Source organism: Drosophila arizonae, chromosome 3 (genome assembly GCF_054131065.1).
Source record: "Drosophila arizonae isolate 15081-1271.41 chromosome 3, UAZ_ARI_1.0, whole genome shotgun sequence".
Lineage (NCBI taxonomy): Eukaryota > Metazoa > Arthropoda > Insecta > Diptera > Drosophilidae > Drosophila > Drosophila arizonae.
The window spans coordinates 17,590,939-17,612,567 of record NC_142923.1 but is presented as its reverse complement, the minus strand read 5'-3'; the positions used below and the strand labels follow the sequence as shown (position 1 = coordinate 17,612,567).

Genomic DNA, 21,629 nt, shown 5'->3' with positions numbered 1-21,629 from the left:
TGTTTATATCATTCATTGCATATTTATTATTTGTATATTAATATTGTTGTATATTGTAATTTTTTTCAATTTAGAAATTAATATGAGAGCGCAATAAGTTGAAAAGTTCAGGAATTTTATTTGCTATAAATAATATGCTAGCACGCTTCTGAAGCGCCACATGCCGGCAGAGCGAGTACAAATCAAAAATTAAAAAAGAACAAAAGCAAATACAATTAACCTTTGTTTGTGTATACAAATAATATTTATTTATAAAATTATGAAAAGCAATTTCAACTGCGAATTATTCTCATTATTATTAGCGGCTCGCGACAGGCTTCCAATTTGAATGGGCGCAACATGTGGTATGAGCAATGTCAATCAAATGTATATATATTCCACTCATACTAATGTGTGTGGGTGTACGGTAATAAGTGCAAATTGAGCTAACTGTAATTGACATGCAAAACGGATTTGCCAAAGAGCTCAAGTTGAAGACGAAGCAGCAGCATACAAAGGCAAAAGACCAATAATTGCAAACACGCATTTTTTGATAAGTCGGTACTCTTCACTCCTATAAAAGCCTTGGCCTCTGGCTCTGTCGTGACGTTGCCTCTGCCTGTGCTGCTGTCTGTACCTCTGCCGTGGCCTCTGACTCTGGCTATGGCTGCGCCTCTGTTTTGCCTTCGTCTCTTCCTCTTCCTCTCTTCTTGCCTATGCCTTTGCTGGCAGCAACCACCATCATCACCAACGCATTGACTTGGACTCGACCTTGCCCGCTGCTGATGTCGGCGCGTTACGTCGACGCTGACTGCGTCTTTAAATCGATGCTCGGCCAAACGTTTTACAGCTGTTTAGCAGCCGAGGCACACGACGCGTCGTGACGCGCTACTGCGTTCGGCTTGTGCCAGCTGTTCGTAAACAAACAAAATGCCGGCTGTTGTTAGTGTTGTTATTGTTGTTGGCAGCGTGAAAGCTTTTTGAAAGCTTGCTAGAAATGTTTTTCTCGCATGCGAGAATCGTAGCTATTCACGCGCGGATATTCTTAAAGCGAAAAACCAATTTTTCGGCTGCATTTGCGCAGCGCGCGTTGCAGGAAACGCAAGTGAAACGCGTGTGGAAAACTTAACGATTTTCACGGCACCCTCGAACACCGCACGTGCCCCTACCGCTGAGTAAATAGGAAAAGAGGAAAAAACTTGTTAAATGTGTGCGCTTTAGTATAATATTAAAGTAGTTAATATATAGTGTGCTCTATGTGTATTTTTACGCATATATTTGTGTGTATATATATGTGGTAATTAAAATTGTGCCTTTAATCGTGTCCCGTGCGCATAATTTCATTTGCGTAATGCTCATAGACAATAAAAATTCAAAGCACAATTCAATTTAATATACGAGGTGCGTTTCTATGGAGTAAAATGCATAAGTGTGAATGAAACGGAAAATGGAAACGAAATGCCTTGGGAAATAATAATTTAAATAATCCATATAAAATAAATAAAAATGCCTTCAAGAAAGATAATAAGTATTATTAAAATTAAGTAATAATAAAAATTAATTAAAAAATATATATGTAATAAGAGTAATACTAATACTAAAAGTATAAAGATATTCGCAAGTTTGTAAAGCGTTTACTAAAAAGAAATTAAATTACAGTTAAAAAAAAAAAAAATCACCAAAACTTATGAAAAACTATATAACAAAAACTAAAATTTAAAAAATTAATCATCACTATGGAAAGTGAACTGTTTTTAAAACTTTATAGAATATATTAATCACTACAAGAGTTATTAAATATATAGAGCAGTAAGTAAATTAAAAATAAAAGTGTTTTATCAACAATAAAATATTTTAAGTTTCACTTGAAAAGCTTTAAAAACAAATTTAAACCAGGAAAAAAAAATTTATAAAAAATATATATATACAAATTTATTTTAAAAATTAATCCAATAATACACAATAAACGAGAAAGAAACTTTGACGCTTTAATGGTGGAAAAACCTTTCAGTGTCCAACAGCTGCATAAATGTAAAAGTAAACCAACTACAAAGATTATTTCCTGTCGCAGCGAGATTAAAAAATAAAAACTTAATAAAACATAGCAAAGCTGGCCGAGAATAAGAAGACGAAGACGAAGAGCTGCTGCTGCTTAGGGCGATGTCGAGACGAATTGCTTTGTGCTATATACGAAAAATCGATAGTTGAAGCCGCAGTCGCCGTCACCGTCACAGTCGCCGTCGACGTCGCAGTCGATATCAACGTCAACGGTCAGAGTCAAACGAGACGCAAAACGCTTATTAAATGTCGGCTAAAAATAGCCTAAGCAACAACAACAACAACAAAAACTAGGACTATTAGACAAAGCTACTAGGAAAACGTGACAAACATGGTCGATGCTAAGCCACCGCCCACTCGCACGCCCACACCGGGCACCCCGCCGGCGGCATTCGCCGGTGAAAGATCGAAAATTAAATTATTTATGGAACGAACGCCGAGCATCGGAGCGCTCAAGTCGAAATTTTTGACAGTGCTGGGCAACAGCAACGAGCTGCTCAATGGCATATCGAATAAGGTAAGGCCTTGATAATGAAAGCGCTCTCTGTCAGGTCGTCTGTGTGGGTGGGTGGGAACAGAATATACAGAATAGCAATAGCCATAGCAATAACAATAACAACAGACATTTTGATAGTTTTTTGTTTTTGCTGCTGCATTCGTTTCGTTTGACCTTCACTTGGCCCGGATATTATTGTGCTGCTGTTGCAGCACCAGCTGCAGCTTGGGGGTTGGCCTCAGCTGTTTGCATTGTACTTGACTCTATGCGAACAGCGCTGCGCAGCATTGGCTGCGGCTCTGTCGCTTTGAAAATAATTAAATTGCGTGCTCGACGCTTCAAGCATAAACGAGTTAAGAGCAAGTGGCACAGCTGTTGCTGTTGCTGTCTCCTTTTCCTTGCTGAGCTGTTAATTACGGATTATGTCGCTCGCTCAATTGTCCTCTATTTCTATCTCTTTCACACCACACATGCATGACGGCTGGTGCTGCTGCAGCAGCAAGCGCCAAAAGCAATCAATTTAGTAGACTTCCTCCTTGAGACTTGCCAACGGCATACGCTTATCCAAGGCCAAAGGGCTTACTGCATAAATTGTACCTTTGTTTCAAATGCTGTCTAATAGTGATTGATCGCTTTTATATTTGACTCTTTTGTTAGTGCAATTTTAGCGCACTTCAGTAAATTACTTGTATTGTTTACAGCCAATGGGCACCTAACAAGGGGGCAACACAGGGCTGGGCAGTAGCTGAACGAAATAATAATGAAAAAAAAAAAATTTATTTTTAATTTCTTCATTTTCTGTATTAAGCAATTGCCATTTTTAAATATAATTTGTATTATTATTTTATATACATATTTTTTTTTTTTTCAAATATTAGTTTTATTCATGATCAATTGGCAAAGAAAATGTTCTAATAGGGTGGCAACATCGTTTACTAACTGCCGCCATTTATTCCATTTACAGTTAACTTTGAGCAGCAGTAGCAGCGATTCGGATTATTGCGACGACGATGAAGAAGATTTGCCCAAATGTAAGTTTTGTAAAAGTGAATATTAACAAAAATACAAAATTATTAACAAGATTTCTAATTAATTCAACAGTTGATGAGACAATTGACTATACGAAGATCGATTTTGAGGGACGTCGCGTGAAAGCGCGCCGTGCACATGAGGAAATCATCTCGAGCCGCTACAGACAGCCGAATTTGGCGCCACGTAAGTCGGACTAACTGTAATAATACTGCTTAAGAGACAAAGAATATATATAGAAATAATTTGTAGGTCCTCGGTTGGAATACTCTCGCTCTAGACATGGCAACCACAAGCAGCGCTCCAGTTCGCCCTCTTCGTCGAGCAGTGGCAGCAGCAGCGATGACAGCAGCTCCATTTCGTTGCCGGAGCAAACGGCTGCGCGTTCCCATGAGGTGAGCAGCACGACCCACTCGAATTCCCTTGAGTTTGAGTCGCGTCATTCGGGTGGCTATGAACGGCATCGACCCATTGCGGGCGCTCGTCGCAGCGAGCTGGATATGCAGAAGGATATGCAGCGTATTAGCGAGCTGTTGGAGGCTACGGCCACAGCTACGCCTCCCCAAATCGATGTTCAACCGCCCACAGAAGGCGGCACCGGTGCTGGCCTAATAGCACGCCAGCCCTGGGGCGAGGTCAGCTCCATTCGGTTGCCTGCACGCAGTCGCACCTCGAACAGCAGCACGTTGACCAGTCTGCGAGATGAGCCCGATCAGCTGCAGGCCAGCCCGAGCATGGAGTCCAGCGACTGGCGCAACTTCATACGCTCCGAGTCGCAGAACTCTGTGCCATCGTGGGCCTCATCGATAAGTTTGGATTGTCGTGCTGGAGAGGAGCCCGTCAAGGAGTTCATGAAGCACTTCACTCATCTGCTCTTTAATAACTTGGCCGCTGTGAATCTGGAGCTGAAGTCAGAGTTTGGTGTGCTGCTACGCTTGGAGATGGGTCGGCTGTGGTTCACTCGGTTTCTCAGCGAGCAGCGCAACAAATCGAAGCGAATGGAAACGTTGACATTCAATGCAGTCGCTCAATACTTTGCATTGGCTCTGTTCGAGTGCGGCGAATGCGAGGATTATGCGCCAGCAGCCGTGCTTATGAATCTCTGTTTCTTGTTCTATCACGAAGGTAGATTTGCAACTCTGATATAATACTACTTTTATGTTAATTCTCTTTTGTTTTCTAGTTGAAGTTCCTGGCTGTGAACCTTATCGCGAGTATTTGTTCATATCGCTGCGTCAGCAACCGCTCTGGCAGCAGCCTCGCTTCTGGAACACCATCTTCCAAGATTCCATGCAGGCCGAACGCGAGCATCGGCTCAGAGCGCAGTTGCGCCGGCAGCAACGTAAGCAGGCAAAGCAACAACAGCGTCAGGCAGAGGCCGATGCTACAGTGACTGTGGAGTCTGTAGCAGCAGCTGCTGAGGCTACGCCTGCTCGCAAGCATGGTGCTGATTCCCCCTCCAGCTCCTCCCATCAGATAGCGCCGCCAGCGGCAGCAACTAATCGCAAGTCCAGCAAATGCAGCTTGGGCCAGTCACAGTCCGTCAAGGAGCAGGAGGATATTGCATTTCGGCAATTGAGGTGCGTTGTGAAAACTTAATGGAAGATAAAAAAATAGGAGAATAAAGGCCCTCAAACTAACAGTAGAGGAACAGAAAGAAATACTTAAATCCGTGTGTTACCTTTGTGAAAAACCTTCACATTCCTATTATTGTCTTTTAATATTTCTAAAAAGACAGTTTATTGAATTCTCCGATTGTCTTTTCAGTGCCTTTACGTGTAACATGCACATCCTGGGCACCACTCAGGATGTGTGCCTGGACTTTCTGAAGAAACATGCTGTGGCGCTCAACCTACCAAAGGGTGAGTGGACTATATATAAACATTTGATTACATACATATGTCCTTGATTACTATCCCAACTAACAAGCCTAACTAATACACCTATAAACCATATTACAGACAAAGCCAAGCTAATCAGGGATAATGTTTACCGAATGTATCATGAGACGGAGCTGTGGGGTGCTCAACATACTTAACGAGTGTTTCGCCTAACAAATCCCAACTTATTTAATACCTTACCAGCACTTATTTTTCGACTATAAACTATACTATAACAAGAGAAAAACGTTTCAAATTTCGTCTCAGCTAAATTACAATTTTTGACTTAAACTAACACTAATCTTGATGTAGTTACAAATTTTTACTCGCATTGTTGAACTATTGGAAATTGAATGAATATCAAATATAATAATATACATGAATATAAAAAATTATATAAATAGCAAATATGAAATGAATACAATATTTATATCCGCAAATTGTGATAATAATATTTTGTGATTACTTTATATTATATAAAAAAGAAAAGGAAAGTTTTGCAAATGACATAAAAAATAACTAAAATAATCCAAAATTCACAAGAGACAACCAACAACAAATAATGAACTAAAGAAATATTCTGTAATATCTGTAATATAGGAACAATAATTCCCATTTAATAAAACCTACTAATAAAGTTAATAATTTAAATAACATTTTTACTAATGGATCGTGTAGGTCCCAGGGTTAATCATAAGAGATGAGGCTTAAATATATTATAATTTTTTATTTATTTTTTTTTAAATTTTATATATTAATTTTGATTAATGGAAATGTTGAGCCACGTTGGCTCTGATCTAAACACTAGACTGTATACTGCCACAATCTTAAATCACGACTCTAAGTAACGCAATACTTTTTTATAAAGTTAGATCGGCAAGCTCCACCTTACTAACCATTCCCAGTAGTTCTATCATTAAATTTTCACAGTTATTTACTTTTCAAAAACTCGCATGTTTAATAATATATATTCGTCGTAGTAGCCTATCCATTACTCTATAAGAGCTTAAGCATTATCTATATATATATTATATATAGCCATATATTAATTATTATTGCACGTCAGGAACAGCTTTGACTGGTTGTTTCCTCCATGGCCTGAAATATTTTAAATCTGAGGAATTGTTTCATAGACAACGATGTACGTGAACTTACCGCTATATTCTTAAATATCTTATTCATTACTTTCATCATATCTTATAGCACAATTTCTACAACAATTATTATTTATTTATTATTTAAATGACATTTTGTGTAAAGGAAAAAATCCTCTTGTATTTATCTATTGGTGGAAAATGATCTACGACTAAACTTTTGTCCGTCGTCTGCAACATTTTTTTGGGAATGCTGACAATTCGTGTATTGCGAATCGTCTTATATAGGGTTAATCATAAGCGGAACGAAGATTTGATTTGAAATAGGTACAAGTTTACGATTATTTCTGGTAATATTAGCAATGCTTCATTATGAATAGTTGTATAACATGGTCTATAAAGATGTCCGGAGAGACACAGGGGAAGATCTTGAGAAATGGACTAGTAAAGCGGAACAAAGACACCTGCTATAGCGCTAAGCTTATGAAGAATTTGTAGTTTTAGTCATGGGATATATGGATTATATTCATAAATATCCTTTGAACCACAAAACAATGCTCATAAATAAATAGAAAAAATCATCCATTTTGATATATGGGTTTAGTTGATTTTTGGTCACTTTTATCCAAAACTTATGAAATAAAATAAAATTTCTAGTTTAACATTTTTAAAAGATAATTATTAATAATATAGATTTATGAGCCAGCAATTAACTTGTAGTTAACATGAGTCGTTTAATAAAAATGGCTGCTTAAATCAAATTGAGCTTATGCTCTCTAATAATAATATAACATAAATTTTGCACATTTGTATGTTTAGCATATAAAATGCATTTTATTTTTGCAAAATAAAATAAACGAAACTATTGCATGAGCCCATAATGAAGTCGTGGTATATGCATACATATATATATATCGTATATATATACAACAAAATGAATTTATAGCACAAAATATGTTCGATCTCGCTGGCTATAAAAGCTACATGGTAAATGTTTAGGTTTTATATTAATTTTGCCAAGTCTGCGCTCTGGTTACTCCCATTTTCTAAGCTGGCGATGAGGTTTTTCGTGTGCTCCTGGCAATAATTCTCTAGTTCGCTTTAAATAGTTGTCGCTCCATTGTGTGGAGCAAGAGATGGTTCGGTCTATGGCGCTCTTACGCCTCGCCTGTGGGCATTCGTGTTTGTTTGCTCAGATCGTATTTGTACATGAAGACGCGTCCATTCGCGCCCGCAGCAAAAGTTTTGTCGGTTTGCCAACTATGAAAATATATGTATATATACATATATTATATATAGATATATATAAACATGGAGTTATTTCATTTGATATATTAGATATCTACGATCTACGCACTGCTTGGCTGTCGTCTGCGTCGGCTCTGGCTCAATGTCTTTGTGCAGGCGCAGAATGTGCTTCTTCAAGCCCTCGCTGCGCACGCACGCCTTGGGGCAGTGGGGGCACTTGTAGGGCTTCTCGCCCGTGTGCTCCAGGATGTGCGCTTTGAGATCACGATTTTGGGCGAAGGGCTTGGGGCAATAGGGGCACTTGAATGGCCGTTCGCCCGTGTGTCCGCGTATGTGTCGCTGCAAATTATCGTTGGTTGCGAACGCCTTCGGGCAGTGCGGACAATTTAGGGTCCTCTCGCTCGAGTGGCGACGGATGTGCTTCTGTAGATTGTCATTGGTGGCAAAGGCCTTGGGACAGTGCGGGCATATGAGCGTCCTTTCGCTGGAGTGTCGACGGATGTGCTTCTGCAGGTTGTCCTTGGTAGCAAAGAGCTTCGGGCAGTGTGGGCAACTGAGTGTCCTCTCGTTCGAGTGCCTGCGTATGTGCTTCTGCAGGTTGTCATTCGTCGCAAACGATTTCGGACAGGTGGGACAGAGGAAGGGTCGCTCGCGATCGCCAGAGTGTGTGCGTGTGAGATGCACCTTGAGATTGCTGCTAGTTGCGAAATCCTTGGGACAGTGGGCGCATTTGAAGGGCTTTTCGCTGCCTGTCTGAAATCTATTTAGGGAATGGGTATATTATTGACAAAATCAAATTTACTCAACAGAACAATTGTCCCACTTTTTCACTGTTTGTTTCTCTGCTGCTTGCCGCTGTTTATTGTCAGTGCTGCTGGCATTGGCGCTGCTTTGCCACACAAAACTCATGTCCTGCTCGATCTTGACCAGGCCCAAATCTCTGTGTCGCATCGTCAATTGCCAATCCTGATTCTTGAACATATTACAAATGGCCTCACACTGCTCCTCCTTGACGCAGGCCACATCTATTGTTTGCGCCATCACTTAACAACTAGCAATTTAACTTGCACAACTCTAAATCGTTGTTTCAATAAGAATATATCACTTTTATTGCAATTTTCTTAGGGTAAACAGCTAAAAGCTGAACAAATTCCGATGAATTTTTTTTGTTCGATATATCGACAAACTGTCAGCACAATTGTGATGTGCGCACAGCTGTTTGGCAGGCAAGTTGGCAGTGCCGCTTTTCATATTTAGAATTGGGAGATATATCGATTAACTTCATTGGCCCGATATATCGACGAAGTCTCAGCTCAATTGCATGCATACGCACAGCTGCTTATCAATGGTGTTGCCACACTATTAAAACAGGTAAAAATCGTTTGTTGGCGGCAAATTAAAAATATTCAACTTGCACTGACAATTCTTATTTTTCGTTTTTCTGCTTTATCTCCCACAAAAAAATACAGTTTATATTTTTAAAAGTTTTATTTATTCATTAATGCAACAAAAAAGAAGTTACTTAAAAATTTCCATCGCTATAAATCTCAAAAACAAAGCTTAGAACTTTAACACAAAATTATTTTCCTGGAATTTGCCTTTGTTATTATTTTTGTTGCTATTACTAAAAATTGCACTAAAGGATATATATAGATAAATATATATATTTGCAATACTTTTTAATACATCTAATTGGATGCACGGACAGTGTTGTTGTTTTTTTTTTTTTTTTTTTTTTTTTTTTTTTATAATTATTATTGGGAAAATGTGATAAAACATTATATTTTACTGTTTCTTTATGTACTTTATAGAAAATAAAGAAGAATTTTGATGAAAGGCAATAATAATAACATTTATGAAAATATAAACTAAATACAACTGACAAATTAATAATATATGTTTTACATGAATTTACAAAATTATAAATTAAATATTAATTTAATGATTAACTTATTAGCAAAAACAAAGAAAAGCCAGAAGCTATATTTAACAACAATTTCGGGTGTACGATTTAAACTTTTGTGAATATATCGCTTAATATTTTTTAAATATTTATTTTAAATTAGATGTTGCTTTGTTATTAACGAACGTCGATATTATTTTCCCTTTCTTTTTCTTTTTACTTCATATAAATATATACAATACATTTAAAATTTGAACGCTCTAAGATAATTAGCTTGATTTTGTTGTTGTTCTGTTAGTTGGTCTCGAATTTCTTCACTAAGTTTTTTTTGTTTTGTTTTTATTTTTTTGCTTTTTAATAGCAATCACACAAGGTCTTCTTGTTGGTTTAGTCAATCAACAGCTGGAAAGTAACCGAACCCATGCGATCGCGTAAGCTACCGCTATAGATGATATTTTTAGCCCATGCCCGACATTCCACGTCCAACATGGTGCCCAATGGCGGAGACTTGATTTGCACAGCAACAATGGGGCTCAAATAGCCAGGCTGATTGAGGTAGGGATAGTAATAGATGGGGAAGCCTTGTCTGGGATAATAGCTGATATTCTGGAAATTCTCCTTATCCTTGCCCAAGTGTCCATTGCATGAGACCCAGATTTGTTGACGCTGTAAAGTTTAAAATGAATCAATCAATAACTGCATTGTTCAAACCTTCAATCATTCATTCTCTGCCCGTCAATAAGTCATTTAGTCACTCAGTCATTTCAATTACTCAGCACGTGCACACAAATATCCTTATTTATAAATAGAGCATTACCTCCTCAGCAGCCGTATTATTGATGACATTTACAAGATTGGAGGGCATCTCGTTGATGGGGCTTTCGTAGACTTCTGGCATCCATCCAAAAATCTTGTTTAGCTTCAGAAAGATGCAGGGTTCGGCCGTCTTATAGCCATAGCTATTCGCCGATGAGCACGGTCCAAAGCTCTCAATATTCACGACACAAACATCGTTCGGATTGTGGGTTTGCTTAAAATCGCAATGTTTCATCTGACGACCCTCAGTGTGATTATAATCTATATAGAAGAGCAGCATATGCATATTGATATTCATAACCAAAAGCGAACATTTCACTCACCCTTTAAGAAATCATCTATCAATTCAATCCAATAATCGCTCTCTGCCGGCTTCTTTATATCAAATCCAATCACCGAGCCACGTTCGGTCTGTTCGCTCAGTGGTCGAAAGCCCAGGCCGGGATTGGTGCCAATGAGGGATTGGTCCAGCTGCCATTTGGGCTGGTGGTTGTCCACAGTAGACAACATGCCCTGCATGCATATGGTAAACAATATGGCGAGGACGATATAAAATATCGAATAGAACAACAAAAGTTGACCTGAAAGGGTAAAAAATTTAGGAAATTAATAAAAACCTTAAATAAAAATATTTTAATATGATCGATAGATCGGTATTCACTAAATTCATTTTAGCTGATCTTCGTATTTAGTTATTAATTTTAGATTTATAGTTTATCTGTTGAAAATTTATAGAGTAATCAAATATTTCTACCAAAAATAGAAAATTAATCGATAACAATTAGACTGAATAATCGATCAATATTGAAAATAGCTTTAATTGCAAGTTGCAACACTTTGTTGCCATTGTTAATGCTATTGTTGTTGTTGTTTATAAATTCTTTATACGAGGGCGTTACGTTCCTGCTGTGGCACCGTTGACAACCGGATAGAAACCGCAGCAAATGCAGTAATTACAATAAAAACAACAAACAGACAGGAAGAACAAAAAATTGAACCAACTACTGACCACTGAAAAGGCGTATACATAGATACATACGTATATATGTATATATATGTATGTGTATGTGTTAGTATATAGGGTCTTTGTATATAAGTATTATTCGATTGTGTTTACGATTATTTCAATGTCAATAGCATTGACGACTCGCCAGCTGGTATCCAGTTTTTGCTCGTTTTCTACAATCGCATTGAATGGATGCCCAACCCGTACTCGTAGCCCCAATACCTGCCGCTGCCCCAACCCCATCGTTTGCCAACTGCATAAATAACGCAACGTCGGCAACAACCTAAAGAGCGAGGCTCGCGTTTCGAATTCCCAAAACACACAAATTAATCGTATGAATGAATATTGAATACAATGTCGAGTACAGCAGGCAACAAAAACTGGAAACGGGAGGAAAAACAAAAAACGTTCAGTACAAAATCGAAAAACATCTATCAATAAGTAATCAATGTCAGCAAACGGCTTTCCATATTGGATAGCTAAGTTGATTTGTATTGAGTTGCGGCCACCTCTGGCCTGGTCTGGTTCATTAAATTTATATACATGGGGATCTAACAGGGTGTAAAGGGTATCATCCTAGAATATGTTTCGACTACAATTTTACAGAGTGTGCATTAGCAATAGGTCTGATTAGATCTATCAAATGTCTCTGTATGAACTCTAGCTTTGGTGTCGCCTAACGATATATTAGAATATCTATACTTATAAATTTAGTCTGACCAGTTGAGCAATTGCTAGTGTATATAATTCCGTATTTTATTTTAGTTTATCAATTTGCTATAATTATTTTGTTATATGATATACAACGACTTTATTACTTAGGCAATACTTTACCTAGCTGCATCGATGTACTCTACTTTATGAATACTAACTTTAGTTATCGATATTTGAAAGTATTATTCAAATGGCTTTATGAATATTTTGGATACTAAGTTGCTGGATTTAAAATTTTGGTATCCAATATATTTTCTCTATTCCACGTATATTTGCTAATCACTCTATGATTAGATACATAGAGATCCATTCAAGTTAGATTTGTTAGACTATGAATGCTTGGAATCGATACTTATCGATTTTCCTCAATTATAGAATGTAAAGTATCTAAGCATTCCAGCATTATGCAACCTCATTCAACTTGTTGACAGCACATATTCCCTATAGTTGAGGTATCTGTCAGTCAATCAGTCTTCACCTTTTGCTGTTACCAAGCAGCACCAAAATGAAAAAGAAGAATGAATTGCTTTCAAGTACAAGGAAATAAGTTTGGCAATGACCACACGGGGTTGGCAGTTGGCCCAGACGTCTGTGCCGCTGGTCTATGACGCCAGTCAGTTATTCCGGCTTTCTGTCTGACTTTTTTTCTCTCTCTCTCTCTCTCTCTCACTCGCGCGCGCGCGCTCTCTATCTCTGTCTGTCTGTACGTCCAGAACACGCCTAGGGCGCCTGCAGCGCGTGCGTTACCAATATCAAGGCGTATGTACTGCGATTAGAAGCCAGCCAACATTCTTATGTCTTCAGCAATGTTCAATTACATGCACATACACCAACACACACACACATATATATCTACACACTATAAGATATAAATACTTGACCCTAGCCTACGACTGTAATCGATAAATTTACTTCGAGCAACTTGCATATGACTCGAACGATTACTTATGTAGTTCAATATGATGGATAGCCAAACTGTATATGTGATATATGTATATATCAATATAAAACACATATATGTATATGTATATACATCTAATACATATGTACATATGTATTATAATAAATGCCATTGCTATCTTTATCTGGCCTTGATTTGGATCATTCTGGTGTGCAGTTAGCTCGAGCTCCCTTGGTGGTCAGAGCACATCAAAATGTTGGTCATGTTTGTTGTAGTTTTTCACAATTTAGTTTTTCCCCATTTGCCGCTGACATTTACATAAAACTGTCTTCACATTGGCTGGCCCAAAGGAAATTACTGTACGCTCAATTAGCTAGCTGGGCCATTGTCCCCCACGTGGAGTTTGAGCTAGTTTAAAAGGTTACGATTGGGTAAACTATAAAGAAGCTAATTGGGATTCGATAAAGATTGAATAATTAACTTAAATTTAGCTATATATAGTAGTAATATAAGTAGACATAGAAGCTTAGTTATACAGCTTATGCTAATGCCTTCGTGCTGATGATATCATCGAGTCCTTCAAATCTTCTCTTGACTTTTTGCTAATGTATTGAATTGAGTTGCGTAGGGTCAAGTTGTAAAAAGTCTTATATCATTATTTTTCATATTCCGCTTCTAGGCCTCAATTGAATTTAGGGTAGCTGAACTCTTTGCGGATCGTAATAATAATTTTAAGACTTTTGGCATTTGCTGTTTCTAGTTTATCTATTTTCGTACCTGCTAAGGAGACAGCGAGAGAGGGAGAGAGGAAGGGGATGAGAGTGAGAGCAAGAGCGAGAGCGAGAGCGAGAGATGGATGTGTCGAATGAAATATATTTCAAGGCAAGCTGCCAAATGAGTGGCATTATAGAAACGGGCCAAAAAGCTGTTCTATATGCGATATTTGACGCATACGAATGTAAATTGAAAAGCAGAGCAAACATAATTATTATTACGAACGAAAAACTGAAAGAAAACAGACATTGGCTCTCGCTCTCGCCTTGAGATGAATCTGTGTTATATATGAGCTAGGGCAAATGTTATAAGAGCAAATTAATTTTGAATAGAATAGGAAGTGATTTGGGTATTTATGTAAATGCTACATAAAACCACACATTAAAAATTTGTTCCTTTTAAGATTCTATATCTAGGGAATTTATCTTAGATATACAATAATAAAATAACCAAAGTTCACATATTAACATATTAAAAACCTACATATAATTTTCTGATACATACATACGTATATAATGATCGTTCTGCGGATAAAAAAATATGGAATTTTCTCTAGAAATCATTTTGCTTTTCTCTTGGATAAACTGAAAAGGCAATTAAAATTTGTTTATATATTTTTTTTTCATCTCGCCAAAGAACAGGCGATTTCAACCAGTTGTATTCAGTTTGCATTAGTAAAAGGCACATTAAAAGTGCGTGTAGCACATGTAGGTCTTGACCGCCTCTCCTTCACTCTGCCTCCCCCGCTTCCTAAAGAGAAACTTTACATAAGGAAGTCCAGTAAGTACAGTTGGGTTCATAACAGTAAACACGATTCATCTGAAACCTTGTTTATGGCTCGAATGCAATGGCCAACTTGAACAAAGGAAGTTGGGGTAGGTGTAGGAGTAGGGGAGGGCAGGGGACACACTGCTTTGAATAGGGATTGTGCAACCAGACGACAAGTTTTAATAATAACACTCAAGCTGCGCTGGTCTCTGGCGATGCGGTAAACAAACTTAAAGAGCCCGTGACCCATATAGAACAGTTGAGCACCTCCAACCAACCCCTAAACGCCCCACACACCCCTACGGCTCGCCGCACCGTTTACTCTGACACGTTCGCATGTCCAGTTGCTCGACATCTGAGCGCCTCGACCAAGGCCAAATAATGTTAATAATTCAGCTGACCGCTGGCCGCACATATGGCTCAAAAAAGCTAAGCACAGTGGAGACTCGTTAAAGCGTACCAGGCTAATAATGTAAAATAATTTATTTATTATTCCATACAGTTAACAGAACTTTGCAAAATGTTAGATTTGTCTCTACGAGAATGTTGTTCCTTACCTAAAGTGTTTACTGTATTTGTTTAATGTTGTTGTTACCTTTGACTAAATGTGCGATTTCGCACCATTTGTCGGGGAACTCCCAGTTGGTTAGACCCATCGACTAGATAAATGTGGGAAAGGCGTTTGCGCCATGAACTTGTTTACTAAATGATAGTTGCTAAATATATACATTTAGTTTTTATGTACATACACATATAGTGTGATTCGAGGCAGATTCGAATCGGTCAGTCAGCGTTTAATGAGCTTTACTAACTTTTATGGGCGTCGGAAAATTCGAGGTATATAATCAACAAATTATTAAATATATATTGTGAAACACTAAAGTACTTACAAATTCAAATTCAAATTCTTTTTTATTTTTTGATTAAAATCCGATTTGGCAGCCATAATCCGTTCTAGGGTCGTATAGCACTAGAGTCTTATAGAAGTTCTACGCTCTTATCTTGTTATTCTCTATTTAAAAAAGTTTCTCAAAGTCAGTCCAACCTGAACCAATGTCGTCGCAACGAAACCCGTTTCTAATTGTATTACATTTAGCATTTGCTTATTAAATCGCCTAAGCTGAAACTTGCTCCAGACCCAGAATTCGCTTTCATTTGCATGTGTAGAGGTGAGCGTTGAGAACTGCCTCTTAGTTGACCCCATACTCAAAGGCGGCTCACTTGAATTTGCTTGATTTATGTGCCTCAGGCACGATGACTCTCAAGTTGAGGAGAACAGAAGAGCTATGAAGTGATGAGTAGAGGAGGGGAGCAGGAGTGAACAGAGCAGCGAAGTTAAGCAACAGTTGCTCCGGCTCACTTCCATTGCTCCCAACTCCTCTGCGTATGTCATCATTATACTCATTAGAGCAGTTACCTCCGTCTCTCTCTCTCTCCCTCTCTCTTTCATGATAGACAAACATTTATGTGCCAATTTAATCGAGGTTTGGGGCAGCAATGTTCTTAGGTCCACCCTCAAGGCGTTCCAAATAGCGCGCGTCGCATTGGCGCCTATTTTGTTATGGTCTCCACACTCGCAAATCCCCCGTCCCAACCACCAGCTCCTCTTCCCTCCAGTCCCATACCAGCTCGCACGCCTGGCCTGGCCAAATCCTTAGTGTGTTTAGCCAAGGCACACCCTTTGCCCATGCGTCATCAGCGTCTGTTTTCATTTCTAAGTACTTGCAGGACGTCCCACCTCTACCTCTCTCTCTCTTTCTCTCTCCCGCTGTCTATAGAGGGGCGTATATGTATGCCTATGGCATACTTAAGCGAATTAATTTCACATATTATCCCAGTTGGCCACTTTCCGGTTGAATGGCTAAACGTTTGTCAATCTATTTAACTAAGCCCCAAACAATTGGCCAAGTTTTTGGGCCACTTTTGTTACTTTTGTTTTTGAATTAGATAAAGTTTTGTTCGGCATTTTTAGGATCTATGGAAAGCTAATAAAAACTTGAACAGTTTTAACAGTTTATTCAACGATTCTATTAATTTTTATTTTAAGCATATGTGCTATTAGACTTTTTCATTTGTAGCTGAAAGGAATTCGATTTAATGCAGGTTTTATGCATGTTATTATCATATATTGGAATTCAAATTGGGGAAACAAAAATATTTGTTTTTCATAATTATACTTAAACAGAATATGACTAAATTATTGAAGTATATAAAAAAATAGATATATAGAGGTTTTCCTTATTCCAAACCCAGCACTATATAAGCTATTATCTGAAGCCTTTGGAATATAAAAATAAAAAGTTAAAAGCTTTAAGCACATTGGCGACTTTAGTTGGACAGGAAACAATCAAAGCGATAAATCGAGTATTAACAGGGTCGGGAAATCGACCACAAAGCCACACACGCACACATAGTCAGTGTGTATGGTGGTGTGTGTGTTGCATCTCGCAACATCTAAATGAGTTGTCGACTGAACTGAACGCAAGGGTGCGAGGGTGGTCGTTGTGGCTTAAAATCAAATTAAGGGGAGCGAAGGGCAATGGAATGACCCTCGAGACCGCGATGCAGCAATTAGCCGATAAAACTGGTTTTGGCCAGAACTTGAATTGACATACAGGTGTTGCCAACTGTTCTTCATGCCACTGTTCTAGTTGTTGTTGTTGTTGGATTTGTCGCTGTTGCAAATGCTGCACTAAAAAAAGAGGAAGAGCGGCGCAACAACAAAAAGATAAAAAAAAATGCAGCACAAACAATCTTTTAAAAAAAAATGCAAACTAAAAAAATAATTTATGAAATTTTTAAATGTTATGTTTGTTTGTGCTACATTTTTCATTTATTTACTAAATTCTTATGCCAAGTCAACTACTTATAGAAGACTTATTTCGATAGATATTTATATTTTTAATGTATTTTAGAAGTCATTTAGTTTTATCTGGATCTGGACATTATACAAAAAAAAAAAAAAAAAAAAAAAAAAAAAAAAAAAAATTCAATTTTAATTACATGCTTAATTTAAACTACCCAACTATTTTTATATAATTAATAAATTTCTGCTTAGAGCTAAACAAACACAATAAAACCGATATACCCCATATACTCCACCATAGAAGAGTAAAGTATAATAAATGCTGGCAACAGCATTTGTAATGAAAGCATTTCCAGCAATTTTTAAAAAGCCGATGAACCGGTTTGATATTATCTATCACAAGGTTTATAAGCAAAAAAAAAAAAAAAAAAAAAAAAAAAAAAAAAAAAAAAAAAAAGAATTAATCGAAAAACAAACAAAACAAAACCAAAATGTAGCATTTGTTAATTTGCTTTGATTTTTTATTTCTTTTATGTTTGCGCCGTTTCAGGTTTTTTTTTTTCAGCGATTATTTGTTCTAATCATGACACAGATATTATTGAATAGTTAGATAGATTCGATGTTTTCTATAGATTAGCAAATTCAGTGTTTCTTGTTTGTATTACATCCGCTAGTTACGTAACACGAATTCTATGAAAAGAGTGAGATTTTTAATTTAGTTTAAGCTACTTATATAGCCACTATATATATGAATGTCCTACAATCCAGTCTTAAATTCGGACTCTACTTTGAATCAGACAGTAAATTATTTAATAGACTCGACCGGAGCACATATTAATAATTGTTACCTTTTTCGGCAAAAAAAAAGACAAAACTAAACTCAAATTGAAGCCATGAAATAGATTTAATGATAGAGAAAACCGAAAGACACGAAAAGTGTGCAGCACGAGTTGACAATGTGCAGGTAATGCTATATATATATGACGGTATACCAGATACAGGTGTGTCTGTGCCAAAGGGGTTTTTGATAAGGGCTGGGCTTAGCATTTGGCCTATCAGAGTATCCAATACGAATTATTATTCACTCTTGTAATATTAAATTGATTGAACTTTAAATGGGTTTATAAATTAAATAAATTAAATATTTATTTGCTTAAATTCAAAGCGCATTTATTACTAATATCAGTTAAGAACTTGTGAGGTATTACTAGTATTAGGAGCATTACGAACTAAATTCATAAATAAATAAATAATTTCAATACACGATTAGAAACTAAATTCATGAATAAATAATTGCACGAAGGCAATAATTCATTTGAATATACAATAAATAGAATCGTATTATTTAAAAAATTATATAGATATATGTATAAATCCAATACATTTAAATGTAAATAAATAATTAATAATATAATATAAATAATAAAAACTATACATTTTCTAAAATGTATAGGAATTCAAATTATTAAGATTAATATATTTTGAATAATTTTCACTATATTTTTATTCATATTTCCATTTTTATATAGTTTTTCTCTATTTGTATAGCTGATTTTCGCTTGGATAACATTTTGGGCGTAAAATTTACAAAATATTCTCTACATAGTTTATATAGATAGAAACTGATATATTTGTATAGTTTATTATATGTATGTGCTAAGAGAAAAGAAGACACTGAGAGAGTGAGAAACCTTGAATTTGTTTGCAGAACTTTTTACAATAACAAAATTTGATGCCTCATTCGAGTACAGCATTAAATAGATTATAAGGTGCCGATTCTTACGCGCTCAATATCATATTTGTTCTCTCTTTCTCTATTTGTTCTCTATTTCTCTATAGCTAGAAACATGCGTCCGTGTTTTTGCTGGCAATACAATTTTTATCTTTTTCATTTATTTATTTATTTATTTATTTTTTTTTTGGACTAAAAGTCAAAATTTTTGTTTTGCTTTCGTGAGCACAAATAGGTATATAATTAAATATTCGCATATATATGTATATATGTAATACATATTATGTATAGGTATATAGAGCTTTAGAGCATTGGAAACTTAAATATTTATAAGTATTTTTAATAAAAGTGTAGACATGTACGTCACTAATAATGTTAATGAATTCATATAGAATTTGTATTTTATTTTAGTTTTTTAGCTTTGAGGCAATGAAATAAAAGACAAAATTACATAGACTTCAAGAATTTGTTTATCAAATATTATATTTGATTTGTAAGTGAGATAGGGGAGGAGTTTGAAGTTACATAAAAATAATAATAAAAATTTACTAAGTTTTTAAGGGAGAAGTAGAAGTTTCAAATAAGAATTTATTAAAATTTAATATGGAGCCTGACATTTGTGCACTGCCAGAGTTTTATTATTATCCTTATATATAAACATTTTTTTTTTATCAAATATGAATCATATTCTTAAGCAATTAAAAATATTGTTGTATGAGTAATCAGTAAATGTTAATAAATGAAATCTTTTATGAAGAAATTGCTGCCTTGAATGTGTTTCATCACTTATATACAAATAAAAAAATAAAAAAATAATAAAATTTTATTTTAAAATTAAATTTTCATTTGCTTATAATTTACATAAGTAAGCAATATATGTACACTTGAGTAAAATAATTTTATTTCATTTACGCTGCTAGAAACTAATGAAAACCGCAAATCAGCAATGTGTGCGTATGCATGCCGACATGTATGTACGTGTACGTCTACATCTATAATATATTATTCATCTTAATTAATTTGCTTGTCACATACAATATATACATATGCATATACCATATAAATGTTATCTAGTTTCGAGCTTTATCTGCTCGTAAGAGTTCTACATATGGCAATGACATCTAAAGCTTGTTTTGCATTTCATGCGCTCGAATAACTACAAACAGGGGGAGAGAGATAGAGAGAGAGTGATAGTGAGAGAGAGAGAGAGGAGAGAGAGAGAGAGAGAGAGACTAAGAAGTAGCAGCTGATAAGCGAGTTTTATATTTTATTTGCACTCATTTTCGAATGACCGAATTGCATGTACATACACTGACACATAGTTACAAACATGTACATGTATATGCGAGTGTGCATACAGCATATGTAATTATATGTAAGTATTTTACTCATTTGATTCTTTCGCCTTTTCTTCATTGTGACTTGGCATTCGATTAACGTGGGGCCAATCTACGTAATCCCATAATAAACTCTGAGAGAGCGAGCTGACAAGAGAGTGGGTTAAGGCTAGGCTCTCTGATAAGCTCGCTATGCATCTGATGCTGTTAAATGGAGATGAAGAGAGTCGAAAGGAGAAGGCAAGGAGAGCGATTGTACTCTGTCCTTCGGCAGAACTTCACGCAAAGCTCAGCTTTTAGAATTAGTCGAGCGTGTGTGCCGAGAGAGGGCGCTGCACTTCAGTTGAACTCCGAGTATATAATACGTATTTCTTTTGCAATCTTTTTTGGTTAACAAATTTCGTATAATTTATTGATTCACTTACCCCAACTTTTGCTGGTGCGACCAAAAATAGCGCCATTGCTTGGATCGTAGATCATCTCCGAGATGGTTTGCTTCTTAGCCGGTTGCGGGAATTGATTTTCGTATATTTCATTTTTACCGTTGTTTTTCGACATTGCTTGGCGCTTTTTTCCTTATTTTACTTTTCGTGTGTTTTTGTTTTACGAATTCGAATAATTATTACAAATCGTGAGTGTACGCTGTGAATTTTATTTATAAATGTATATATATAAATATAAATATGTACTTATTCACGTATTTTGATTGCGCTTGCTATTTGTTGCTCACGTGGATGGTGGACGGGGTACGTAAGAATTTGAATACAAATATTTTTGCCGTAATGCTTAAACAACACACTTTAGGTACCTATATACGTATGCTTTCTGATTATTCGCTTCAGGAATCAGCACGTAATGTTAATTTTATAATTTTGCTAATTTTTTTGTTTTAGGTAATTTGTTATTCCAATATTTGCTGTAATGATAATTCAATGTAATGTTAACGCGCGCACACAGACACACACATACACACAAATAAAATACAGCTAACTGTTTGCCACTCGATTCGTTGCGTGCTGCGTGTTGCGCTCTCGGCGAAAGATCACCAACTGAACCACTAAATGTGGTAGCCAAACCGACATCGACAT

At 36.4% G+C, this 21,629-nt stretch overlaps 3 protein-coding genes across 4 annotated transcripts; 1 reads left to right on the top strand and 2 right to left on the bottom strand.

Annotated features, from left to right (window-relative positions):
* Positions 1 to 1,037: 1,037 nt before the first annotated feature.
* Positions 1,038 to 9,777, top strand: LOC108609962 (uncharacterized). Its single transcript, XM_018001757.2, has 7 exons — positions 1,038 to 2,554; positions 3,498 to 3,564; positions 3,635 to 3,748; positions 3,815 to 4,687; positions 4,746 to 5,142; positions 5,330 to 5,424; positions 5,524 to 9,777. The coding sequence occupies exons 1-7, from the start codon at positions 2,369 to 2,371 to the stop codon at positions 5,598 to 5,600; spliced, it is 1,809 nt and encodes a 602-aa protein (XP_017857246.1). The 5' UTR covers positions 1,038 to 2,368; the 3' UTR covers positions 5,601 to 9,777.
* Positions 6,373 to 8,825, bottom strand: LOC108609977 (uncharacterized). Its single transcript, XM_018001778.2, has 4 exons — positions 8,608 to 8,825; positions 7,894 to 8,544; positions 6,598 to 7,796; positions 6,373 to 6,540 (listed from the first exon to the last, which is right to left on the bottom strand). The coding sequence occupies exons 1-3, from the start codon at positions 8,823 to 8,825 to the stop codon at positions 7,694 to 7,696; spliced, it is 972 nt and encodes a 323-aa protein (XP_017857267.1). The 3' UTR covers positions 6,373 to 6,540; positions 6,598 to 7,693.
* Positions 9,495 to 21,600, bottom strand: nrv1 (nervana 1). 2 transcript variants are annotated; one of them, XM_089464455.1, is made up of 5 exons: positions 21,350 to 21,600; positions 20,967 to 21,183; positions 10,827 to 11,084; positions 10,505 to 10,764; positions 9,495 to 10,353 (listed from the first exon to the last, which is right to left on the bottom strand). In XM_089464455.1, the coding sequence occupies exons 2-5, from the start codon at positions 21,097 to 21,099 to the stop codon at positions 10,075 to 10,077; spliced, it is 930 nt and encodes a 309-aa protein (XP_089320581.1). In that variant the 5' UTR covers positions 21,100 to 21,183; positions 21,350 to 21,600; the 3' UTR covers positions 9,495 to 10,074. The 2 variants fall into 2 exon arrangements, with proteins under 2 accessions (XP_089320581.1, XP_017858911.1); XM_018003422.2 differs by having other exon boundaries at positions 20,967 to 21,600.
* Between the last annotated feature and the right edge of the window lie 29 nt (positions 21,601 to 21,629).

Excerpts from the sequence above, each read along its gene's own strand:
- LOC108609962 (XM_018001757.2), top strand. The coding sequence starts at position 2,369 with ATGGTCGATGCTAAGCCACCGCCCACTCGCACGCCCACACCGGGCACC. Across the intron at positions 3,749-3,814 it reads ACAGCCGAATTTGGCGCCAC|GTCCTCGGTTGGAATACTCT; the intron begins GTAAGTCGGACT and ends AATAATTTGTAG. Across the intron at positions 4,688-4,745 it reads TTTCTTGTTCTATCACGAAG|TTGAAGTTCCTGGCTGTGAA; the intron begins GTAGATTTGCAA and ends TTTGTTTTCTAG.
- LOC108609977 (XM_018001778.2), bottom strand. The coding sequence starts at position 8,825 with ATGGCGCAAACAATAGATGTGGCCTGCGTCAAGGAGGAGCAGTGTGAG. Across the intron at positions 8,545-8,607 it reads GAGAAACAAACAGTGAAAAA|ATTTCAGACAGGCAGCGAAA; the intron begins GTGGGACAATTG and ends TTCCCTAAATAG. Across the intron at positions 7,797-7,893 it reads ACGCAGACGACAGCCAAGCA|TTGGCAAACCGACAAAACTT; the intron begins GTGCGTAGATCG and ends ATATTTTCATAG.
- nrv1 (XM_018003422.2), bottom strand. The coding sequence starts at position 21,099 with ATGTCGAAAAACAACGGTAAAAATGAAATATACGAAAATCAATTCCCG. Across the intron at positions 11,085-20,966 it reads TCGCACCAGCAAAAGTTGGG|GTCAACTTTTGTTGTTCTAT; the intron begins GTAAGTGAATCA and ends TTACCCTTTCAG. Across the intron at positions 10,354-10,504 it reads ATAATACGGCTGCTGAGGAG|CGTCAACAAATCTGGGTCTC; the intron begins GTAATGCTCTAT and ends TAAACTTTACAG.